General features: G+C 26.9%; 1 protein-coding gene across 1 annotated transcript; it reads left to right on the forward strand.

Annotated features, from left to right (window-relative positions):
• Nucleotides 1-10,570: 10,570 nt before the first annotated feature.
• On the forward strand, nt 10,571-23,372 carry LOC126741435 (barH-like 2 homeobox protein). Its single transcript, XM_050447840.1, has 4 exons — nt 10,571-10,825; nt 15,358-15,559; nt 22,798-22,893; nt 22,948-23,372. Exons 1-4 carry the CDS (start codon nt 10,756-10,758, stop codon nt 23,159-23,161), a joined length of 582 nt encoding a protein of 193 aa, XP_050303797.1. The 5' UTR covers nt 10,571-10,755; the 3' UTR covers nt 23,162-23,372.
• Nucleotides 23,373-24,916: the final 1,544 nt, after the last annotated feature.

The raw sequence follows: 24,916 nt of genomic DNA on the forward strand, positions 1-24,916 counted from the left end.
GACTAAGTGGCCTATAATTCCACGATTATCCATCTAGACTATAAAAAATAATAATCAATACTCAATTGAATGTAATAAAAATCACAAGCTTAACAATGACAATTATGTGTCTAAATAATAAATCAATGGTAACTAGAATGAGAAAAATATGTATATGTCTTAATTAATTAATATTCAGCTACCTGGACTATAGAAATCACGAATCAATACCCAATTGCTTGAAATGGGGAGAATTTCGAATGGACTTCAAGACAAGAGAATCAAGCAACTGAATCATTACTTACTTATCTGGAATTAAAAAAAATGATGAATCACAAGCTTAAGAATAACAATTAAGTGTCTGATAATTAATCAATATTTAACTGCCTGGACTATAGAAATCATGAATCGAACCCCAATGGCTTGAAATGAAAAAATCCCCAATCAAGCACTTTAAGATCAGAGAGTCAAAAATTTGAATCATTAATCAATTCCTTGGAATAAACAAAAAGGCCACATATTTACAAATACCTGATTCATGATTCAATACTCAATTATGTAAAATACAGAAATTATGAATCACTACTCAACTGCCTGTAATAAAAAAAACTATGAATTCCAAGCTTGAAAATCATAATTAAATGTCTGAATATTAAATCAATAGTTAACTGCCTGGACTATAGATATTATGAATCAATGTCCCACTACCTGTACTATAAAAATTATTAATCAATATTATACGGATTAATAAGTTATATTAAATTAATAAGTTTATAAGTAATATTAATTAATATTATACGGATCTGGTATTTTTAGGTAATTTAAGTATCTAAATAATGAGTCACGATCTGTCTAGACTATAAAAATTATGAATCAATACTCATTAGGATGGAATAAAAAATTTATCAATCACAAGCTTAAGAACGACAATTATGTGTCTAAATAATGAATCAATACTAGATAATAAATAAAGAATTAAATGCTTGAATCATTTATCAATACTTAATTGCTGGGACTAGAAATATTACGGATCAATACCCGTACTGCCTGTATCATAAAAATTATCAATCGTAAACTTAAGAATAATAATTAAGTGACTAAATAATGCATCAATACTCAAATAATAAACATAAAAAAATAATGAATCAATACTCAATTGTCTGGAATTAATAAAAATCATCAATGATTACTATAGAGCCGGAGAGTCAAGAGTCATTAATGAATAACTGCCTGGAATAAAAAAACTATGAATCCCAAACTTGAGAATAACAATTAAGTGTTTGAATATTTAATCAATATTCAACTGTCTGGACTATAGAAATCACAAATCAATTCTCAATAGTCCTAAATAAAAAACTGATCATTGACTTATAAGGCTCAAGATTTAACTACTTAAATTATTAATCAATACTTAACTGCCTGGACTATAGATATTATCAATCAATATAGTACTACCTGTACTATAAAAATTATTAGTCAATATTCCACTGAATAGAATGGAAAAATTATGAATTACGGATTTGGTATTTTTAGGTAATTTAATAAGTCACGATCTGTCTAGACTATTAAAATTATGAATCAATACTCAATCAGATGGAATAAAAAATTTATCAATCACAAGCTTAAGAGTGACAATTATATGTCTAAATAATGAATCAATACTAATTATAATAAAAAAAATGCCAATTAAGTATCTGAATCAATACTTAACTGCTTATACTATAAAAATTACGAATTACTACTCAATTGCCTGGAATAAAAAATTCATGAATATTGAATATAAGAAATGAAAATTTAATATATATCCAGGTGCCTGGACTATAGAACTCATAAATCAAAACCCCAATGGCTTGAAATGAAAAAATCTCAAATCATGGGCTTTAAGATCGGAGAGTCAAAAACCTGAATTATTAATTAATTCCCTGGAATAAACAAAAATATTAATGCCACATATTCACAAATATCTGATTCATTATTCAATACTTAAATATGTGTAATACAGAAATTATGAATCACTATTCAACTGCCTGGAATAAAAATATCATAAGCATGTTTAAGAATGACGATTTAGTTTTTAAATTATGAATCAATCTTTAACTGCCTGGACTATAGAAATAATGAATCAATATTAAACTAATTGGTCTATGGAATTCATAAACAAATACACAATCATCTGGAATAAAAAATTGATGAATCACTGACTCATGAAGATGGAGAGTTAATTGCTTAAATCATTTATTATTGCTTAATTGCCTGGACTAGAAATATTATGGATCAATACCTAACTGCCTGTATCATAAAAATTATGAATTATAAACTTAAGAATGACAATTAAGTGTTTGAGTTATGAAAAAATCATTAATCAATACTCAATTGCCTGAAATAAATAAAAATCATAAATTAATCGACTATAGACTCGGAGAGTCAAAAGCCTGAGTCATTTATGAATACTTAAATGCGTGGACTAAAAATATTATGAATCAAGGCTGAACTGCCTGAAATAAAAAAACTATGAATCTCAAGGTTAAAAATCATATTTAAATGTCTAAATATTTAATCAATATTCAACTGTCTCGATTATAGAAATCACAAATCAATTTTTAATAGTCTTAAATAGAAAACTGATCATTGACTTATAAGGCTCAAGAGTTAACTACTTAAATTATAAATCAATACTTAACTGCCTGGACTATAGATATTATGAATCAATGACCCACTACCTGTACTATAAAAATTATTAATCAATATTCCACTGAATAGAATGGAAAAATTATGAATTACGGATTTGGTATTTTTAGGTAATTTAATGAGTCACGATCTGTCTAGACTATAAAAATTATGAATCAATACTCAATCAGATGGAATAAAAAATTTATCAATCACAAGCTTAAGAGTGACAATTATATGTCTAAATAATGAATTAATACTAATTATAATTTAAAAAAAAATGCCAATTAAGTGTCTGAATCAATGCTTAACTGCTTATACTATAAAAATTACGAATTACTACTCAATTGCCTGGAATAAAAAATTCATGAATATTGAATATAAGAAATGAAAATTTAATATATATCCAGGTGCCTGGACTATAGAACTCATAAATCAAAACCCCAATGGCTTGAAATGAAAAAATCTCAAATCATGGGCTTTAAGATCGGAGAGTCAAAAACCTGAATTATTAATTAATTCCCTGGAATAAACAAAAATATTAATGCCACATATTCACAAATATCTGATTCATTATTCAATACTTAAATATGTGTAATACAGAAATTATGAATCACTATTCAACTGCCTGGAATAAAAATATCATAAGCATGTTTAAGAATGACGATTTAGTTTTTAAATTATGAATCAATCTTTAACTGCCTGGACTATAGAAATAATGAATCAATATTAAACTAATTGGTCTATGGAATTCATAAACAAATACACAATCATCTGGAATAAAAAATTGATGAATCACTGACTCATGAAGATGGAGAGTTAATTGCTTAAATCATTTATTATTGCTTAATTGCCTGGACTAGAAATATTATGGATCAATACCTAACTGCCTGTATCATAAAAATTATGAATCATAAACTTAAGAATAACAATTAAGTGACTGAGTAATGAAAAAATCATTAATCAATACTCAATTGCCTGAAATAAATAAAAATCATAAATTAATCAACTATAGACTCGGAGAGTCAAGAGCCTCGGTCATTCATGAATACTTAAATGCGTGGACTAAAAATATTATGAATCAAGGCTCAACTGCCTGAAATAAAAAAACTATGAATCCCAAGAATAAAAATCATAAATAAATGTCTAAATATTTAATCAATATTCAACTGTCTCGATTATAGAAATCACAAATCAAATCAATCATTGACTTATAAGGCTCAAGAGTTAACTACTTATAATATTAATCAATATTTAACTGCCTGGACTACATGTATTATGAATCAATGTCCCACTACTATATCCCTATCCTATATTATAAAAATTATGAATCAATACTCAATCGGATGGAATAAATCATATATCGGATCAATCATAAGCTTAAGAATGACAATTATGTGTCTAAATAATGAATCAATACTAGATACCAAATAAAGAATGAAATGCTTCAATCATTTATCAATACTTAATAATTGCCTGGACTAAAAATATTATGAATCAATGGCGAAGTGACTAGAAGGAAAAATTATATAAATTACGGATCAATATTTATATCAATATTTATTTGCCTAAACTATAAAAATTATCAATCAATCCTCAACTGCCTGAAATAAAAAATTGATGAATAATTAACTTATAAGACCAGAGAGTCAATTAGTTGAAGCATTAATCAATACTTAAATGCCTGGACTATAGATATATTATTTAAGTATATTATTATTATTTAAGTGGCTAAAATGAAAAAAATCATGAATCATGAACTTGAAGAAGTTCAATTAAGTATTTGAAAAATGAGTCAACATTCAACTGCCTGGATTAGAAAAATAATTATTTAATTCATATGCCTGGACTATAAAAATTATTAATCAATACTCAACTGCCTATAATATATTACATTATTTATATACATTATCATATTGAAGCCTAATGTATAACATCTTTTAATTTTTTTTAAAAACCTCTTATTTACTTAAATAGTAATCAGAGAAGCTTCGCATATGTACATACCATTTTATTACTTGTATGTGGTTTTGGGAAATTATCTATTAATTTATTAACACATTCCTACTAGAAATTTTATTAGAAACTTCCTATCCTAATATATTTAATAATTCTTTATTCTTTTCGCAGTCACGCCCAATTTTAATAATTAACAAGACTTTTCCCGAATATGCAAATATAAATATTCATGGTACGTTAAATCAATATTCACGCTGAGCATTTAGGTTAACGTACAGGGGGGCCTTCGGTAGCACACTTCGAAATGTTGTTGAAACGTTCCAAATAAGAGAATTCTCGAGGTGTATTTGGATTTTTCCTGGATTTTCCTGGAACCTTTCCAGGCCGACCCTGTAGGGTTAACAGTCGCCCAAAACCACTTACCCACCCAGTTTACTTGTCATTTATATATTCATAGTCTCGGCTGTGCTTTGCTAACTTCTTCAATCCGTATCTATTACCATGTAAATAACGTCATTGGGGATTCATGTTATTCGCAGTCGCGTATTTTACAGCCCCTTCACATTTTAACAGGGGTGCGGTTTGCCCTTACATGAGTACACTTGTACCTTGATTTTTTATTTATTTTTGTTTCCGATTGGCTGTTAATTTCAGGAGCTAATCCAGGCTTTTAACACAGTGTAAATACTGAATATCTTTAATTTATTCGGAAGACTGATGGTCAATAAAGTTATTGATCAATACTCAACTATCAGCAATATCATGAAATTATAATTAAAACTTAAAATTTAATCTTAAAAATGTCTCTTATAACAGTGATACTTTCGCTTTGCCAAGTAGGTTCATAAAAACGTGCAAACATCATTTTTTTAAATCAATTTATGTTTATGAATAAGTTTTTTGATAAATCAATCAACTAGATTTGTGAATTTTTCATTAAATATTTATAATTTTTATAGTCTAGGCAGTTGGGTATTGATTCATAATATTTACATGCAGTTGCCTTTCCGGCCTTATACGTCAATAATTAATGATTTTTTATTCCAGCCAATCGAAGTATTGATTTATAACTTTTTTAGTCTAGGCAATTTAATATTGATTAATAATTTTTATAGTACATGCGGTTAGATATGGATTAATAATATTTACAAGCAGTTAGGTATTGAATAGTGATTTATGTTAGTTGACTTTCTGGCCTTATAAGTCAATGATTCATAAATTTTTTATTTCAGGCAATTGAGTAGTGATTAATTATTTTTATAGCCCAGGCAGTTGACTATTGACTCATTATTCAGACACTTAATTGACGATCCTCAAACCTGTGATTTATGATTTTTTTATTCTAGTACGTTAACTATTGATTAGTAGTTTTTATAGCATAGACAGATGAATATTTATTAATAATTTCTATAGTCCAGGCAGTTAAGTATTATTTAACAATTCAGGCACTTGACTCTCTGGCCTTGCAAGTCTGCATTTTTTATTCTAGGCAATTGAGTATTGATTGCTAATTAATTTTTATAGTTTAGGCAATTGAATATTGATGTGTAATTTTTATAATACAAGCAGATGAATATTGTTTGATGATTCAGGCATTTGACTCTTTGACGTAGCAGTCAATGACTCAAGAATTTGTTATTCCAGGCAATTGAGCGTTAACTTATGATTTCTATAGTTCGATCAGTTGAATATAATTTTTTTATTCATAGTTGTGGTTCATAATTTTTTATTCCAAGTAAGTTGAGTATTGAATATTGATTCATTATTTTTTCAGGCAGTTAGGTATTAATTAATGATTTAAGTAGTTGACTCTCTGGCCTTATAAGTCAATGGTTCATAAAGTTTATAGTCCAGGCAGTTGAATATTCACTCATTATTCAAACACTTAATTGACAATCTTCAAATCCGTGATTTATGATGTTGTCCATTCTAGTATGTTAACTATTGACTAGTAATTTTTGTAGCATAGAGAGATGAATATTGATTAATAATTTCTATAGTCCAGGCAGTTAAGTATTATTTAACAATTCAGGCACTTGACTCTCTGGCCTTGCAAGTCTGCATTTTTTATTCTAGGCAATTGAGTATTGATTGCTAATTAATTTTTATAGTTTAGGCAATTGAATATTGATGTGTAATTTTTATAATACAAGCAGATGAATATTGTTTGATGATTCAGGCATTTGACTCTTTGACGTAGCAGTCAATGACTCAAGAATTTGTTATTCCAGGCAATTGAGCGTTAACTTATGATTTCTATAGTTCGATCAGTTGAATATAATTTTTTTATTCATAGTTGTGGTTCATAATTTTTTATTCCAAGTAAGTTGAGTATTGAATATTGATTCATTATTTTTTCAGGCAGTTAGGTATTAATTAATGATTTAAGTAGTTGACTCTCTGGCCTTATAAGTCAATGGTTCATAAAGTTTATAGTCCAGGCAGTTGAATATTCACTCATTATTCAAACACTTAATTGACAATCTTCAAATCCGTGATTTATGATGTTGTCCATTCTAGTATGTTAACTATTGACTAGTAATTTTTGTAGCATAGAGAGATGAATATTGATTAATAATTTCTATAGTTCAGGCAGTTAAGTATTATTTAAGAATTCAGGCACTTGACTCTCTAGCCTTGTAAGTCTGCATTTTTTATTTTAGGCAATTGAGTATTGATTGCTAATTAATTTTTATAGTTTAGGCAATTGAATATTGATGTGTAATTTTTATAATACAATCAGATGATTATTGCTTGAAGATTCAGGCATTTGACTCTCCGACGTAGCAGTCAATGACTCAAAAATTTGTTATTCCAGGCAATTGAGCATTAACTTATGATTTCTATAGTTTGATCAGTTGAATATAATTTTTTTTATTCATAGTTGTGGTTCATAATTTTTTTATTCCAAATAAGTTAAGTATTGAATATTGATTCATAATTTTTACAGGCAATTAGGTATTAATTAATGATTTAAGTAGTTGACTCTCTGGCCTTATAAGTCAATGATTCATAAATTTTATAGTCCAGGCAGTTGAATATTCACTCATTATTCAGACACTTAATTGACAATCTTCAAATCCGTGATTTATGATTTTTTCCATTCTAGTATGTTAACTATTGACTAGTAATTTTTATAGCATAGACAGATGAATATTTATTAATAATTTCTATAGTCCAGGCAGTTAAGTATTATTTAAGAATTCAGGCACTTGACTCTCTAGCCTTGTAAGTCTGCATTTTTTATTCTAGGCAATTGAGTATTGATTGCTAATTAATTTTTATAGTTTAGGCAGTTGAATATTGATGTTTAATTTTTATAATACAAGCAGATGATTATTGCTTAATGATTCAGGCATTTGACTCTCCGACGTAGCAGTCAATGAATCAAGAATTTGTTATTCCAGGCAATTAAGCGTTAACTTATGATTTCTATAGTTCGATCAGTTGAATATAATTTTTTTTATTCATAGTTGTGGTTTATAATTTTTTATTCCAAATAAATTGAGTATTGAATATTGATTCATAATTTTTACAGGCAATTAGGTATTAATTAATGATTTAAGTAGTTGACTCTCCGGCCTTATAAGTCAATGATTCATAAATTTTATAGTCCAGGCAGTTGAATATTCACTCATTATTCAGACACTTAATTGACAATCTTCAAATCTGTGATTTATGATTTTTTCCATTCGAGTGAGTTTCCTATTGATTAATAGTTTTTATAGCGTAGACAGAAAAATATTGATTTCTATAGTCCAGGCAGTTAAATATTCATTATTGATTCAGGCATTTGACTCTCCGACGTGTAAGTCAATTATTCAAGAGTTTTTTATTCTTAGCAATTGAGTGTTAATTTATGATTTCTATAGTAATTTTTTTTATGGAGATATTTAATTGTTATTTTTAAGCAGGTAATTTAAGATCTTTGAGGCTCCAGCTGAAAGAAAAAATTTGTGTTTGAAACATTAAAATGTCGATAACTCAAAAACCACTAATTTTATAAAAAACTGTAATGATCAAAATTGTAAAATGGAAAATTTTCTATCAAAAGTGTTATAATTTTTCTTATTTTATTTTACATTTTTTGAGAAATTCGAAATTAAAACATTAAAATGTTTATAATTCAAAAACCATTAATCTAACGAAAAAACTGTAATAAGCAAAATTATAGAATGAAAATTTTTCTATCAAAAGTGTCTCTATAATTTTTATCATTATTATAACAGTTTTTGAGAAATTTGACTTTGAAAAATTGAAATGTTTGTAATTCAGAAACCCCTATCCTTATGAAAAAACTGTAATAGCCAAAATCGTACTATGGGAAATTTTCCGTCAAAATTATTTTTATAACTTTTTCTCCCTTGAGTCTTCGGTCTTATTCAGGCAACTGAATATTCATTCCTTATTAATTTTTATCGTTCAGGCAGTTGAACATTGATTCACAACTTTTATAGTCCAGGCAGTTAAATATTAATTAATGATTTATGATTTTAACAGCTTAGGCAATTGAACACTGATTCATAATTTCTATAGTCCAGGCAGTTGAATATTGATTTGTAATTTTTATTTTAACTGATGATTCGGGTATTTGACTCTCTGACGTATAAGTCAATTACTCAAGAACTTAATTTATGATTTCTATAGTTCAATTAATTGAATATAATTTTTTTTATTCAGAGATTCAATTGTCATTCTTAAGCTTGTGGTTCATTTTTCTTTAGTGATTTTTTCATTCCAAGTAAGTGGAGTATTAAATGTTGATTCATAATTTTCAATGATTTCTGAATTTTTTATTCCAGGAAATTTTGACCAGGCAGTTTTGATTATTGATTTCCATAGTACAGCCAGTTGAGCATTGATTCAGGCACTTGACTTTCTAAACCTGAAGTCCTTGATTCAAGATTTCTTTGGTACAGGTAATTCATAGTGCATTCATTATTTAGGTGCCTTAATAGAGAAATCAGAGAAAAAATTATTTAAATACAACTAAATAAAAACCCGTTTTAAAGAAAAACAATTTTCCTTAAAAGGTAGGTGAGAATGAATGTATTGATAGATGTAAACAAAAACATGTATACACTCTATTGTTCTATAAATAATTTATTTAAAATATTATTTGATTGTTGTTATAGAAAAACTTGTTTGTACAAATATTTTGTGAAAGTTATCATGATACAGTGTATTTAAATAATTAGAAAAATATGAATAGCTCAATGCTCAATCCTGGATATCATTTTTCTTGGATCTCGATAGAGTGATTCATATCAGTTAAGTTGATTCATAATTTTTACAGCCTAGGTGGTTGAATATTGATTAAAGACAGGCACTTGAATCTCCGACCTTATGAATCAATGATTAATGAATTTTTTACTCTGGGTAAAAGTATTGATTCAATATTTTTATAGCAGTTCAAAATTGATTCATAATTATTACAGTGTAGCCAGTTGAGTTTAAAAAATGATTTAGGCGCTTGAGTATTGACTTGTGATTTCTATACTTTTAATAGATGAATATTGATTGACTATTTAGTTACTTAATCATCATTCTCAAGCCCGTGATTCATAATTTATGCTTCAATTATGAATTAATTCTTAACTGATTTAAATGAAAAATCTTAAATTTGAACGTCTGTAAAGACAATCTATACTCAATTGCCTGGAATGTAAAAATTACTTTTTACCTAACCTAAAATCTGAGCATCCTAGCTCAACAATCAAAATGGCGGACGAACGCCATATTGAAAAATCAAAAATATATTAACTCAATTTTTTACAATAATATATCGAGTTAACCCTTAAAGAAACAGGATAAAAACAACTCCGTTCCGTATCCACGCGTGGATAAACTGCCCTTAAAAATTTCCATTAAGGCACCCAAGAGTCTCCATTGGTCCTCCACGTACAAACGGGGCGGCGTCACCCGAGTTTAAGGGTGGAGTTTAAGGGTTAGAAACGGGGGAGGGTGAAACAACCCTTAAACGGGATGGTTAAACTCGCATATGGTTTATACGTTAGCGACCGCTTATTTCTCACTTTTCCTGTTTATCCCGGATTTTCCTTGGGGAGGTTTAGTGTCAGTTTTAACGTCGGGGGTGTGTTGTTTTTACGTGAGGAGTTTAAGGTGGTGATTGTGCCAGGGTAAGGCAGGATGCAGGAGAACCACAAGTCGTTCATGATTAAGGATTTGCTCGGGGATGTGTTGACCAATTCGGCTCGGGGTGAGTTTTTTTTTCAAAATTCCAACAAAAAAATGGTTCTTAAAGAAGTTGTCGGTTTTTTCGTGAATTTTTGACTATAGCTGACCTTTTTTGTCTTGTATTTTTTATCAATATTTGTGAGCATGACTTTTTTTAATTAGGTGTAGCGATAGAACATCTTTAACTAAACGAACATATGAGATTCCTTCAACTGCCTGCAAAATATAAAAATTGAATGATTATTCCAGGCAGTTGTAACCTATTTTTAACTTAATGAATTAATTAATCTTTGTGGATGGGTTAAATAAATTAAATGCGATTAAAAGCAAAAAAATGATGAAAAAGAAGACTTTTTTTTCATTTTTCTACCTAAAAGCCCTTTGAGTTGACAATTCTTATTTTTGATTTTGTTCCAAATACGTACTTCTTTTCGATTTAAAAAAATATAAACGAAATGCCTGGAATAAAAGAAAAATGATTTGTATACCTCCAAAGCAACTACTTACCTTTTTTAAAAAAAATAAAAAAATTACTCTGGATGTGATGATAAATCGCGATAGCTGTCAAAAAAGGCCTTAAATTAAAAATGAATAACTTCATGTTCCCTATATGAAATTCCTTCAATAATAATGAATATTCCAGGCAGTTGAAAGGATTTGAGGATTTTCATAAAACAAAAAGCATAATAGCTACAAATATTATCAAGATTCTTAAGTAGTAGTTTCTAAGAAGTCAGTTTGGTCTTCACTTGATTCATTTTATCGGTAATCTTCAATCTATGAATCAAGTTTTCTTCTAAAACCCAGGCAGTTGTAGAGTGATTCAGTCGATTGACTCTCTGACCTTAAAATCAGTGATTTTTTATTTTTTTATCCCTTACTATTAGGTTATTGAATAATCAGTCACTTGATTATCATTCTTAAGGCTACCAATCATAATCTTTTTATTCGAGGCAGTTAAGTATTGATTAATAATTCATATAGTCCAGGCAGTTGGCTATTAATCAATGATTCATAATTTTTATAATTCAAGAACTTGAATATTGATAAATTATTCAAGCACTTTTTATTCCGGACAATTGAATATTGTCTCTAATATGAGGTTTCTATCGACTAATAGTTTTTATAGCGTAGACAGATAAATATTGATTTCCATAGTCCAGGCAGTTAACTATTCATTCAGGCATTTGACTCTCTGACGTGTAAGTCAATCATTCAAGAGTTTTTTATTTATAGCAATTGAGTGTTAATTTATGATTTCTATAGTAATGTTTTTTATTGAGATACATAATTGTTATTTTATTATTATATTTAATTATTATTTTTATTAGGGAGTTAATTAATTTATGATTTCTGTAGTAGAGGCATTTGAATATTGATTAACGTTTCATCAATTCTATAGTTCAAGCAGTTGAGTTAATATTTACAAGTTCATTGAATCGTGATGTTTTTGGGTATTTGAATATTGATTATTGATTCATATTTTATACAGTCCAAGCAGTTGAGTTTGGTTGGATTAATTATTCAAACAATTTTTAAATGCAATAATTTATTGTATTTTTATTCCAGGCAGTTTAGTATTGATTCATAACTTTAATAATTCAAGCAATTTATTATTTTTGTTTAATGATTGAGAATGTCTATAATCCAAGCAGTTGATCATTGAATAATATTTAAACATTCCATTGATTCATATTTTTTTTATTCCAAGCCGTTGAATATTGATTCACTTTATCGCTATTCTTAAGCCAATGATTCATTTTGACTCCAGGTAATTAAAAATTGATTCATAGTTTTTCTAGCCCACATAGTGGAGTATTTATTTTATTGTCGTAATTTATAAGCCTATGATTCAAAATGTTGTAATTGAGGGCCGTTGAGTATTGATTATTAATTCAGAGTTTTTGCTGTGCCAGAGTTAAATATTGAACCTTATCATAATTTTTAAATCAATAAATTCATCATCTTTTTAAGCGAGGCAGTTGAATATTGATTCACTTTATTGTCAGGCCTACAATTTAAAATGTTGTAATTCGAAGTATTAATCAAAATCAATGGTTCATGATTTCTCATTTCAGGATATTGATTGATTGATATAGTTCAGGCAGTTCAATATTGATTTATTAATGATTTTCGATTTTTACAGTCCAGGAAGTTGAGTATTAATTAATTATTTAATGTTGACTCTCCTGCCTGAATATCCGTGATTCTTAATTTTATTATTACAGGTTGTACAATATTGATTAATTAGACTCAGACACATAATCGTCATTATTAAATCTATTGAATAATCATCTTTTTTTTATTATGATTTAAGATTTTGTAAAGGTATGCCATTAAGTATTGATAAACATTTATTATTTATGATTTTTTATAGGAGGTAGGAACTTGATTTATTTTTGATTAATATATTCCAGGAGGCTGAATAATTGAAGAATGATTTAAAATTATAACAATCCAAATAGTTCAGTACTGATTTGCTTTATCGTCTTTCTTGAGGACGCCATTAACAATTGATTATTCTGATATTTTGTTCTAGAAAGTTGATTAATTTATGATTTTCGTAGTCCAGGCAGTTGAATATTGATTAATTATTTCTTTAGAATTTCCACAATCTAGGCAGTCGAGTATTAGTTAACTATTCAATCACTTCACTTTCCGGACCTAAAATCCGTGATTCTGAAATTAATTATTATAGGCCGTTGAATATTGATTGATAAATGATTCAGAATATCCATAGTCCAGAGAGTTGAGTATTGATCGATTATTCAGATAGTTTATCGCAATGTTTAAATCAATTGATTCATACTTTTTATGGCCTAGGCTGTCGGATATTAATTTATGGTTTATCATGTCTATAGTCCAAGAAGTTAAGTATTGATAAATAATTCACCATTAGACACTTAATGGTTATATTTAAGTCAATTGATTTTTTTTATTACAGACAGTGTTGAGTATTGATTCATGATTTGCATATTCCAGGCAGTTAAATATTAATTATTAATGATTAAGATTCTCTAGAGTCTAAGTGGTCAAATATTAATTAATTCAGATACTTAATTGTCATTTTTAAATCTATTGATTCATGATATTTTTATTATAGGCAGTGGAACTTTGATTCAATTTATTGATTACATTAAGTCTTTGAATTTCTTTTTTTTATATTTTAAACAGTTTAATATTGATTTATGGTTTCTATAGTCGAGGCAGTTAAATATTGATTAATGATTTAGAATTTTTACTCTCTAAGCAGTTGACAAGTATTGACTTACTTTATCGTTATTCTTAACCCTATGATTCATGATAGTTTTATTCCAAAAACATAAATATTGATCTGCTTTTTCGTTAATAGTCTGTGAATCAAGACTTTTATATCCAAAAGAGTTGAATATTGATTTATGACTACTATTGTCCAGACCGTGAATCATTGATTAATTATTCAGATTAGTTATCATATAATTTTTAATTTATTTGAATCTTGATCATTATTTAAAATATTCTAGGAAGTTGAGTATTGATTAATCATTTATTATTTTCATAATCCAATAGTTGGGTATTGATTAATTATTAGTAACAAATATATTACAATTTTTAGGTAGTGATGTTTAAGAACAATATTTCATCGTCAAGGTAACCGCTCACTTCAAAGTCCAAAATCTCAAGAACTATTGAGGCTATTCTCATGAAATAAAAAGCATAATATTCAGAAAAATATTCTTAACAAATATTGATAAAGGTTCAAACTAGTTTAAACAAAATTTACAAAAATATTTTAATTCTTAGGCAATGATGCACGACAGTCCAATATAGCCGTTAATTAAATTCTCCAAATATCACAGTACATGCATCTCTGTGATAAATCTTTCAATATCTCCAAGTCTTGTGAAAAAAAATATCAATGATTTCTTGAATAACTGTTAAAGAAAACTTAAAAGATTCCAGTAATTCAAGAATCAAATGTATAAAAGAAACGAGTAGTTGAGTAGTGATTCTTAAGCTTGTGCTTCAACATTTTAATATTTGAGACCATTATATATATAATTTGTTTTTTTCTAATAGGTGATTATTGATTAATGAATCAAAATGTCTATAGTCGTAGATATTGATTTTGTCATTGATTTATAATGCAGGCACATTAGTAGAATTTTATTGATTTTCAAAATTTTTTGATATATGTATGTTCTTTTATTTTTTGCTTATGCAGCTTTTTGAAAAAAAATTACAGGGTGTCAAAAAACACGTAAATTATTCTTAATAAAATTATAATCTTTGATACGAAACTAGACGTTTCAGCCCTCTTTTACCAACCCTACACAAAGCAAATTGTCTTAACATTAAAACAACCGAGAGCACCAAGGGACTTGAGGCTAAAAAGAGCTAAAAACAAAGCGAATTACCCCACAAGACATAAAAAAAATCCTCGTTTTAATTGGATCGCATTTCTATTGTCACACTTGTCTATTGTTAGGGTTGTTACCACCTCGTTTTGTCTTTGTGGTTTCCGGGAGGGTCTAAAGGGTCAAAAAGAGAAGCAAAAAAATCTTTTTATTGTAGATTTTGACTTGGACTCTGAACCGTCATCTATAGACGAGCAGCATATCACGATAAACCATGAGGCTTTAACAGGGGACGAAAGTCAGTTTCTTCCCATCCAGATTGGGGGAGATAATGTGGATATGGTGAAGTCGAGGAAGCCCAGAAGACGAAGAACTGCATTCACGCATGCCCAGTTGGCTTTTTTAGAAAGAAAGTTCAGGTAAGAAGATCTCTAGTAATAAATATTGAGTAAAGTTCACTTGGTAAGTTCGAAAATGCATTATTTTATTGAAAACGTCATGATTTTTGTTTAGAGTTAGGGAGGTGTCTTAATTAAGAAGGTAACTTTTATGCATCAATGAAAATTTTTAAGAACTTAATAGTTCTTTAAAAAAAATCGTAATAAACTTCTTTCCTCATCAATTTAGTGATTTTTTTTTAAATTTTGAAAAACTCTCAGAAGTTTTTTGATTTTAGAGATTGAGAGTGCTTTAAAGATATGGCCAATTGCCTAAGATAATGCATCAATATTATTATTATATGATTTTAGAGATAAAGCTTTCATTTAGAAATTAGCAAATGCCTCAAATAATGAAGCAATTTTTATTAGTCAATATGTTGTTTTTTAATCAATAATTTTTTATTAATGTCGAGATTAAAAATCAATATTTATTAAATCATAATTTGTTGTTTGTCTATTATTTCAGTGTTTTAAAGAATCTTAAAAAAAATATTATAGAGAAGTTCTTTGTTCTTAGAAATAGTGACGTGATTTAAAAAAAAACCCAAATTCTCTAACCAATAAATTAACTTTGATGCATCAGTGATTTTTTTTTGAAAAATCAATAGTTTTTGAGAAACGTTACTAATTTTTCCTGTTTTGTGAGATTTTGTGAAAATGTCAAAAATTTATTGATTTTAAAAATATAGCTTTATTTAGAAATTATCAAATGTTTTAATTATGGAAATAACTTTGATGCATCAATAAATTTTTCTGAGAAATCAATAGTTTTTGACAAAAATTTAAATTTGCTTTCCTTTCTTGTCATTTTAATGTTCTGCGAAATTATTATGTAAAAAGTCTTCACTTTCAAATTCAAAAAGCAAAGATTTTAAAGTTAGAGCCCTGATTTAAAAATTAACAAGTGCTCAATTAATGAAGCAACTTTTATGCATCAATAAATTTTTTTTATAAATCAATAGTTCTTAAGAAAAATTACAATTTACTTTTGTCTCAAGTTATTATTTTCAAAAACGTCAACGAAACGTCAAAATAAAGTTTGTTGAAAAATCAATAGTTTTATAGGAAAATCATTGCTTTTTTTTCAGTACTTTGTAAAAATGTCTGTAGAGATTTTGTAAAAACGTCTTTGCTTTTAAAGGTAGAGCCCTAATTTAAAAATTAGCAAGTGCCTCAATTAATGAATCAACTTTTATGCATCAATAAATTTTCTCTATAAATCAATAGTTCTAAAGAAAAATCACACATTAATTTTGATGCGTCAATAAAGTTTGTTGAAAAATCAATATTTTTATAGAAAAATCATTCCATTTTTTCAGTATTTTAGTGTCTTAAAGATTTTTGAAGAAAGATCAGAAGCTTTTGTTTTTGAAATACAGCGTGATATAAAAGAAAATAAATATTTCAGTCAATAAATTAATGATGCATCAATAAATCAATTTTTTTGAGAAATCAACAGTTATTGAGAAAAATCAAAATTTGCCTTTTCTTCTTGATGTTTCAGGAGATTTTGCAAAAAACGTCTTAAATGCTTTGCTTTTAAAAATAGAGCCCTGATTTAGAAACAAGCAAGTGCCTCAATTTATGAAGCAACTTTTATGCATCAATAAATTTTTTTTCAAAAATCAATAGTTCTTAAAAAAAATATCAATTTACTTTTTTCTCTCAATTTAGTGTTTTAAAAAATTTCGACGAAACATCTAAAGTTCCTTGCTTTTAGAGATAGAGACGTTATTTAAAGACAAGCAAATGCTCCAATTAATAAATTAACTGTAATAAATTAATAATTTTTTTTTGAGAAATCAATATATTTTGAAAAAATCACGATTTGCATTTTTAAAAACTATTTTAGGATTTCAAGGAAATTTAAAGGGGTCCAAAGTTGTTTGCTTTTTTAAAATAGAGATGTGATTTAAAGGCAAGTAAGTCCATAATCAAGAAATTAAATTTGATGCATCAATAAAATCTGTTAAAAATCAATAAATTTTTAGGAAAATCATTGCTTTTTTTCATTTCATTTCAGTGTCTTAAGGTAATTTGAAAAATGTTCAGAAACTTGTTTTTAAAATAACCCCGTGATATAAAAAAAATAAATAGTTTAATCAAAAAATGAAACTTGATGCATCAATAATTAAAAAAAATCAATAGTTTTGAAAATTAGAAATTGCTAACTTTTTCTGCTTTAGGATATTTTGAGAAAACGTGCCTCAAATATATAAGCAACTTTTATGTATCAATAATTTTTTTTCAAAAATCAATAGTTTTTGAGAAAAATCACAATATACTTAGAGATAGAGACGTAATTTAAAGAAAAGCAAATCCTCCAATCAATAATTTCATTTTGATGCATCAATAATTTTTTTCAAAAATCAATAGTTTTTGAGAAAAATCACAATATACTGTTTTTTCTCAATTTAGTATTTTAGAAAATGTCGACAAAAAAACGACGAGCAAATGCTCCAATTAATAAATTAACTGTAATAAATCAATATTTTTTTTTTGAGAAATCAATAGTTTTTGAAAAAACCACGATTTGCATTTTTAAAAACTATTTTAGAGTTTTAAAGAGGTCTAAAGTTGCTTGCTTTTTTAAAATATAGATGTGATTTAAAGGCAAGTAAGTACCCCAATCAATAAATTAAATTTGATGCATCAATAAAATCTGTTAAAAAATCAATAAATTTTTAGGAAAATCATTGCTTTTTTTTCATTATTTCAGTGTCTTAAGGAAATTTGAAGAATGATCAGAAACCTTTTGCTTTTAAAATAACGCCCTGATATAAAAAAAAACAAATACTTTAATCAATAAATGAAATTTGATGCATCAATAATTAAAAAAAAAGAAATCAATAGTTTTTGAAAATTACAAGTTGCCAACTTTTTTTGATTTAGGATATTTTGAGAAAATGCGCCGCAATTATATAAGCAACTTTTATGTATCAATAAATATTTTTCACAAATCAATAGTTTTTGAGAAAAATCACAATATACTTAGAGATAGAGACGTTATTTAAAGACAAGCAAATCCTCCAATCAATAATTTAATTTTGATGCATCAATAATTTTTTTTCAAAAATCAATAATTTTTGAGAAAAATCACAATATACTGTTTTTTCCCAATTTAGTATTTTAGAAAATGTCGACGAAAAAACGACGAGCAAATGCTCCAATTAATAAATGAACTGTAATAAATCAATATTTTTTTTTTGAGAAATCAATAGTTTTTGAAAAAACCACTATTTGCGTTTTTAAAAACTATTTTAAAGTTTTAAAGAAATTTAAAGAGGTCTCAAGTTGCTTGCTTTTTTAAAATACAGATGTGATTTGAAGGCAAGTAAGTGCCCCAATCAATAAATTAAATTTGATGCATCAATAAAATCTGTTAAAAAATCAATAAATTTTTAGGAAAATTATTACTTTTTGTCATTATTTCAATGTCTTAAGGAAATTTGAAGAATGATCAGAAACTTTTTGTTTTTAAAATAACGCTGTGATATAAAAAACAAAACTTTAATCAATAAATTAAATTTGATGCATCAATATTTAAAAAAAAATCAATAGTTTTTGAAAATTACAAATTGCCAACTTTTTCTGCTTTAGGATATTTTGAGAAAACGTGCCACAATTATATAAGCAACTTTTATGTATCAATAAAGTTTTTTCAAAAATCAATAGTTTTTATGAAAAATCACAATATACTGTTATTTCTTAATTTAGTATTTTAGAAAATGTCGACGAAAAAACGACGAGCAAATGCTCCAATTAATAAATTAACTGTAATAAATCAATATTTTTTTTTGAGAAATCAATAATTTTTGAAAAAACCACCATTTGTATTTTTAAAAACTATTTTAGAGTTTTAAAGAGGTCTAACGTTGCTTGCTTTTTTAACATATAGATGTGATTTAAAGCAAGTAAGTGCCCCAATCAAAAAATTAAATTTGATGCATCAATAAAATCTGTTAAAAAATCAATAAATTTTTAGGAAAATCGTTGCTTTTTTTTCATTATTTCAGTGTCTTAAGGAAATTTGAAGAATGATCAGAAACTTTTTGTTTTTAAAATAACGCTGTGAAATAAAAAACAAATACTTTAATCAATAGTTTTTGAAAATTACAAATTGCCAAGTTTTTCAGCTTTGAGATATTTTGAGAAAACATGCCTCAATGATATAAGCAACTTTTATGTATCAATAATTTTTTTTCAAAAATCAATAGTTTTTAAGAAAAATCACAATATACTGTTTTTTCTCAATTTAGTATTTTAGAAAATGTCGATAAAAAAACGACGAGCAAATGCTTCAATTCATAAATTAACTGTAATAAATCAATATTTTTTTTTTGAGAAATCAATAGTTTTTGAAAAAACTACGATTTGCATTTTTAAAAACTATTTTAGGGTTTCAAGGAAATTTAAAGAGGTCTAAAGTTGCTTGGTTTTTTAAAATAGAGATAAGATTTAAAGGCAAGTTAGTGCCCCAATCAATAAATTAAATTTGATGCATCAATAAAATCTGTTAAAAAATCAATAAATTTTTAGGAAAATCGTTGCTTTTTTTTTCATTATTTCAGTGTCTTAAGGAAATTTGTAGAATGATCAGAAACTTTTTGTTTTTAAAATAACGCCGTGATATACAAAAACAAATACTTTAATCAATAAATGAAATTTTATGCATCAATAATTAAAAAAAAATCAATAGTTTTTGAAAATTACAAATTGCCAAGTTTTTCAGCTTTGAGATATTTTGAGAAAAACTGCCTCAATGATATAAGCAACTTTTATGTATCAATAATTTTTTTTCAAAAATCAATAGTTTTTGAGAAAAATCACAATATACTGTTTTTTCTCAATTTAGTATTTTAGAAAATGTCGACAAAAAAACGACGAGCAAATGCTTCAATTCATAAATTAACTGTAATAAATCAATATTTTTTTTTTGAGAAATCAATAGTTTTTGAAAAAATTACGATTTGCATTTTTAAAAACTATTTTAGAGTTTTAAAGAGGTCTAAAGTTGCTTGCTTTTTTAAAATATAGATGTGATTTAAAGGCAAGTAAGTGCCCCAATCAATAAATTAAATTTGATGCATCAATAAAATCTGTTAAAAAATCAATAAATTTTTAGGAAAATCGTTGTTTTTTTTCATTATTTCAGTGTCTTAAGGAAATTTGAAGAATGATCAGAAACTTTTTGTTTTTAAAATAACGCCTTGATGTAAAAAAGAACAAATACTTTAATCAATGAATGAAATTTGATGCATCAATAATTAAAAAAAAATCAATAGTTTTTGAGAAAAATCACAATATACTGTTTTTTCTCAATTTAGTATTTTAGAAAATGTCGACAAAAAAACGACGAGCAAATGCTTCAATTCATAAATTTACTGTAATAAATCAATATTTTTTTTTTGAGAAATCAATAGTTTTTGAAAAAACTACGATTTGCATTTTTAAAAACTATTTTAGAGTTTTAAAGAAATTTAAAGAGGTCTAAAATTTAAAGAGTTGCTTGCTTTTTTTAAATAGAGATGTGATTTAAAGGCAAGTAAGTGCCAAAATCGCATTAATAAAATCTGTTAAAAATCAATACATTTTTAGGAAAATCATTGCTTTTTTTCATTATTTTAGTGTCTTAAGGAAATTTGAAGAAAGATCAGCAACTTTCTGTTTTTAAAATAACGTCGTGATATAAAAAAAAACAAATATTTCAATCAATAAATGAAATTGAATGCATCAATAATGTTTTCAATAGTTTTTGAAAATTACAAGTTGCCAACTTTTTCTGTTTTAGGATAGTTTGAGAAAACGTCATAACTTCATTAAATTTAAAGATCAGACTCTGATTCAAAAATAGGCAAGAGCCTCAATTATGTAAGCAACTTTTATGTATCAATAAATTTTTTTCAAAAATCAATAGTTTTTAAGAAAAATCACAAAATACTTTTTTCTCTCAATTTACTATTTTAAAAAATGTCGACGAAACTTCAAAAGTTTTTTGCTTTTAGAGATAGAGACGTTATTTAAAGATAAGCAAATCCTCCAATCAATAATTTTTTGATGCATCAATAAAATTTTTTAAAAAATCAATAGTTTTATAGGTAAATCATTGCTCTGGTTTTGGTATTTTGTAAAAATGTCGGTTAAGATTTGATAAAAACGTCTTAACTTTTTTGCTTTTAAAGGTAGACTCCTGATTCAAAAACTAGCAAGTGACTCAATTAATGAAACAAGTTTTGTGCATTTACAATTTTTTTTCAAAAATCAATAGTTTTTGAGAAAAATCACAATATACTTTTTTCTCTCATCTTTAGTGTTTTAAAAAATATTGACGAAACGTCAAAAGTTCTTTACTTCTAGAACTAGAGACGTTATTTAAAGACAAATGCTGCAATCAATATATCATCATGATTTGCTTTTTTAAAAATTATTTTAGAGTTGATTGCTTTTTTAAAATATAGATATGATTTAAACGCAAGTAAGTGTTCCAATCAATATACTAATTATTACTATTAATTAGGATGCATCAATAAAATTTGTTGAAAAATCAATAGATTTTTAGGAAAATCGTTGCTTTTTTAATTTACTGAAGTAATTTTGAAGAAAAATCAAAAGATTTTTGTTTCTGAAATAAAGTGGTGATATAAAAAAACAAATAATTTAATCAAAAAATTAAATTCTATGCATCAATGATTTATTTTTACAAAATCAATACTTTTTGAGAAAAAACCATAATTTGCCTTTCTTTGTCTGTCACTTTAGTGTTTCACGAGATATTGGAAAATTTATATTATTTTGATAGATAAAGCCTGACACAAAATTTATCAAAGGCCTCAATTAATGAAGCAACTTTTACACATTAATAATTTTTTTTTGAGAAAATAACAAGTTGCCAACTTTTTCTGGTTTAGGATATTTTGTAAACACATCATTATAGATTTTAAAGATAATGCTCTGATTTAAAAATTAGCAATTATAGAGGCAATTTTTGTGCATCAATTTTTTGGGAGAATTTTCTGTTATTTTAGGAGATTTTGTAAAATCGTCTTTATAAAACTAGCGAGTGCCTCTTTAATTCATAAGCAACTTTTATGCAAATTTTTTCAAAAATCAATACTTTTTACGAAAAACTCATAATCTCATAATATAATGAATTTTCAAACTAAGCAATGTAATGTGAACTATAGTAATAAATGCAATTCTCAATTCCCCTATAATAGGTGCCAAAAATACTTATCGGTGGCAGACCGAAGCGATGTGGCAGACGCCCTAAACCTGAGCGAAACCCAAGTTAAAACCTGGTATCAGAACCGAAGGTAAGTCATCTCTTACCTCACAAAAGTAAGTTTAACCCAAGGTGTTTTTTCAAGGACAAAATGGAAAAGACAGAACCAACTGAGACTGGAACAGTTGCGTCATCAGACGTCAGTGGAAAAAGAACTTTTGAACGTCCGGAAACCTACGGATCAGCAAATCTGTTGCCCTCCGGTACGTTATGGAGCACAAAGTCCTTGCAGTTTTCTCAGTTCTGCTGCTGCCGCTATTTTTCATAACGTCACTTACGTCCACGGATGCCCTTTATAATAAATGGGAATCAAAAATCTTTATTTGTTTTTTTTATGTTTAGTAGCAAGTACCAATTATTAGCTTTAGATAATTTTATATGTATTAGGTTGTTTCAGTGCTCGTTTGTTAATTTTATTGTTATTTTGTTAAGGAAATTGTATATATTAAGATAGAATTGTATATAAATTCAATGATATTTAATAAAATAATTATTTTAGTTGGGTTTTAAGGGCTTATTTTATGGTTCCTGAATATCATCAGTTTCTCCCATACACATCAATACACGGCCTTTATTTACACATTTAAACTACTATAAACAGAGATAAATTAAATATGTTGACGATTACTAACTGCATCTCAAATATTTGATAAAATGATTCGATATCACATAAATGCCACTATGTAGCATACAATACACCTAATAGTAATAATGAAATATCATTCACAGGGAAATTTAGTAGAAAAAAGGAGAAAATGCATTAACGTGTATGACACACAAAAATATACCACGCCGCGTCAGTAAGGTATGTGTAAGTTATTTTATAATAGTTTTAAGTGCAACAACCATGGTATATAGTAACAAAAGTATAAACAGGTGAGTTCCTTTTATGTTTTCTGTTTATAGTAATCGGTTCCTTTCGCCTTTTTCAATTTTCATCCACATTATTTTTATTATTCTTATTGCACCCAACAATTGGTTTTATAACACGGTATAAAATAAAACAAAAATACACACAATATACAACCCATACTATTTCAATAAGGATATTTTCCTTAGTTTGATTAGGCTTGTTATTTTTTGCAACATCTTATGTTCGATGTCCTCAATAATTATGAAATTCTAAAATACATCCAGAGGGATTTAAGGGAGGTGTTCAAGTTAAAATTATAAAACAGATTTTTTTTTAAATTGTCTAATGTCCTCTTTTATGCCTAATACTGGACCCAATTTTTTATGTGTTACTGCACTTATGAAATTATAGAAAATTATTATTTAACAATGATTTCTAATTTTGGGTTTCAAGGATGTTTTAGATATATTAACTTAAAAAAAGAACACACATTATCCTTTTTTGGATCTGCTTTTATAGATTTTTCCATTGTTTTGAAAATTTACTGCATAAGAACACCCTGCACAAGTACTTATACCAGTGTCTCAAGTAGAGGTATTAACATTTTTTATTATTACTTTAAAAAATATTTTAGTTTTTATTTTATTGACAATTGGGCAAAAAGATATGTCTTGAATTAAGGTTCGATGGCTTTAAACCGTAATAACCTTAATATTACTAATGCAAAAATTGGTCGTATAAACGTTAGATCTTTAATTCCTAAATTTCAGCTTATCAAAGACTATATCCCAAGTAACAATTTAGGTTCTAAAAAGGTTATGAATAACTCCTAGAACCTGTTTAAGAAAAATTATTGACTATGCCATTAAGCACAAACAAAGTTATTTATTAGCCCGCATAACCTCCTGTAGTAAAAAAAGGCCCAGCCCTAAAGAGGTTGTCGTTGCCAATAGGCCCTGGCCAATTTGAAACCAGATCGCATATCACAGAACCTATAAAGCTAATAGAAATAACCTTTATCGAACCCGAAGATGCCTAAAAGTAACCTGTGTAGAACCTGAAAGCTTTTACGCCTACCTGTTTACAACTCTTTAGCAAAGTCCTTTTAGACTTTTAGGTGGTTATATAGTTTAGCCTGTTCGCCGGCTTTTGGCATTTTAGATACATATTGAAGTATTAAAATTTTGCCATTTAGTTTTAA

The sequence above is a fragment of the Anthonomus grandis genome, chromosome 10 (genome assembly GCF_022605725.1).
Source record: "Anthonomus grandis grandis chromosome 10, icAntGran1.3, whole genome shotgun sequence".
NCBI classification, from domain to species: domain Eukaryota; kingdom Metazoa; phylum Arthropoda; class Insecta; order Coleoptera; family Curculionidae; genus Anthonomus; species Anthonomus grandis.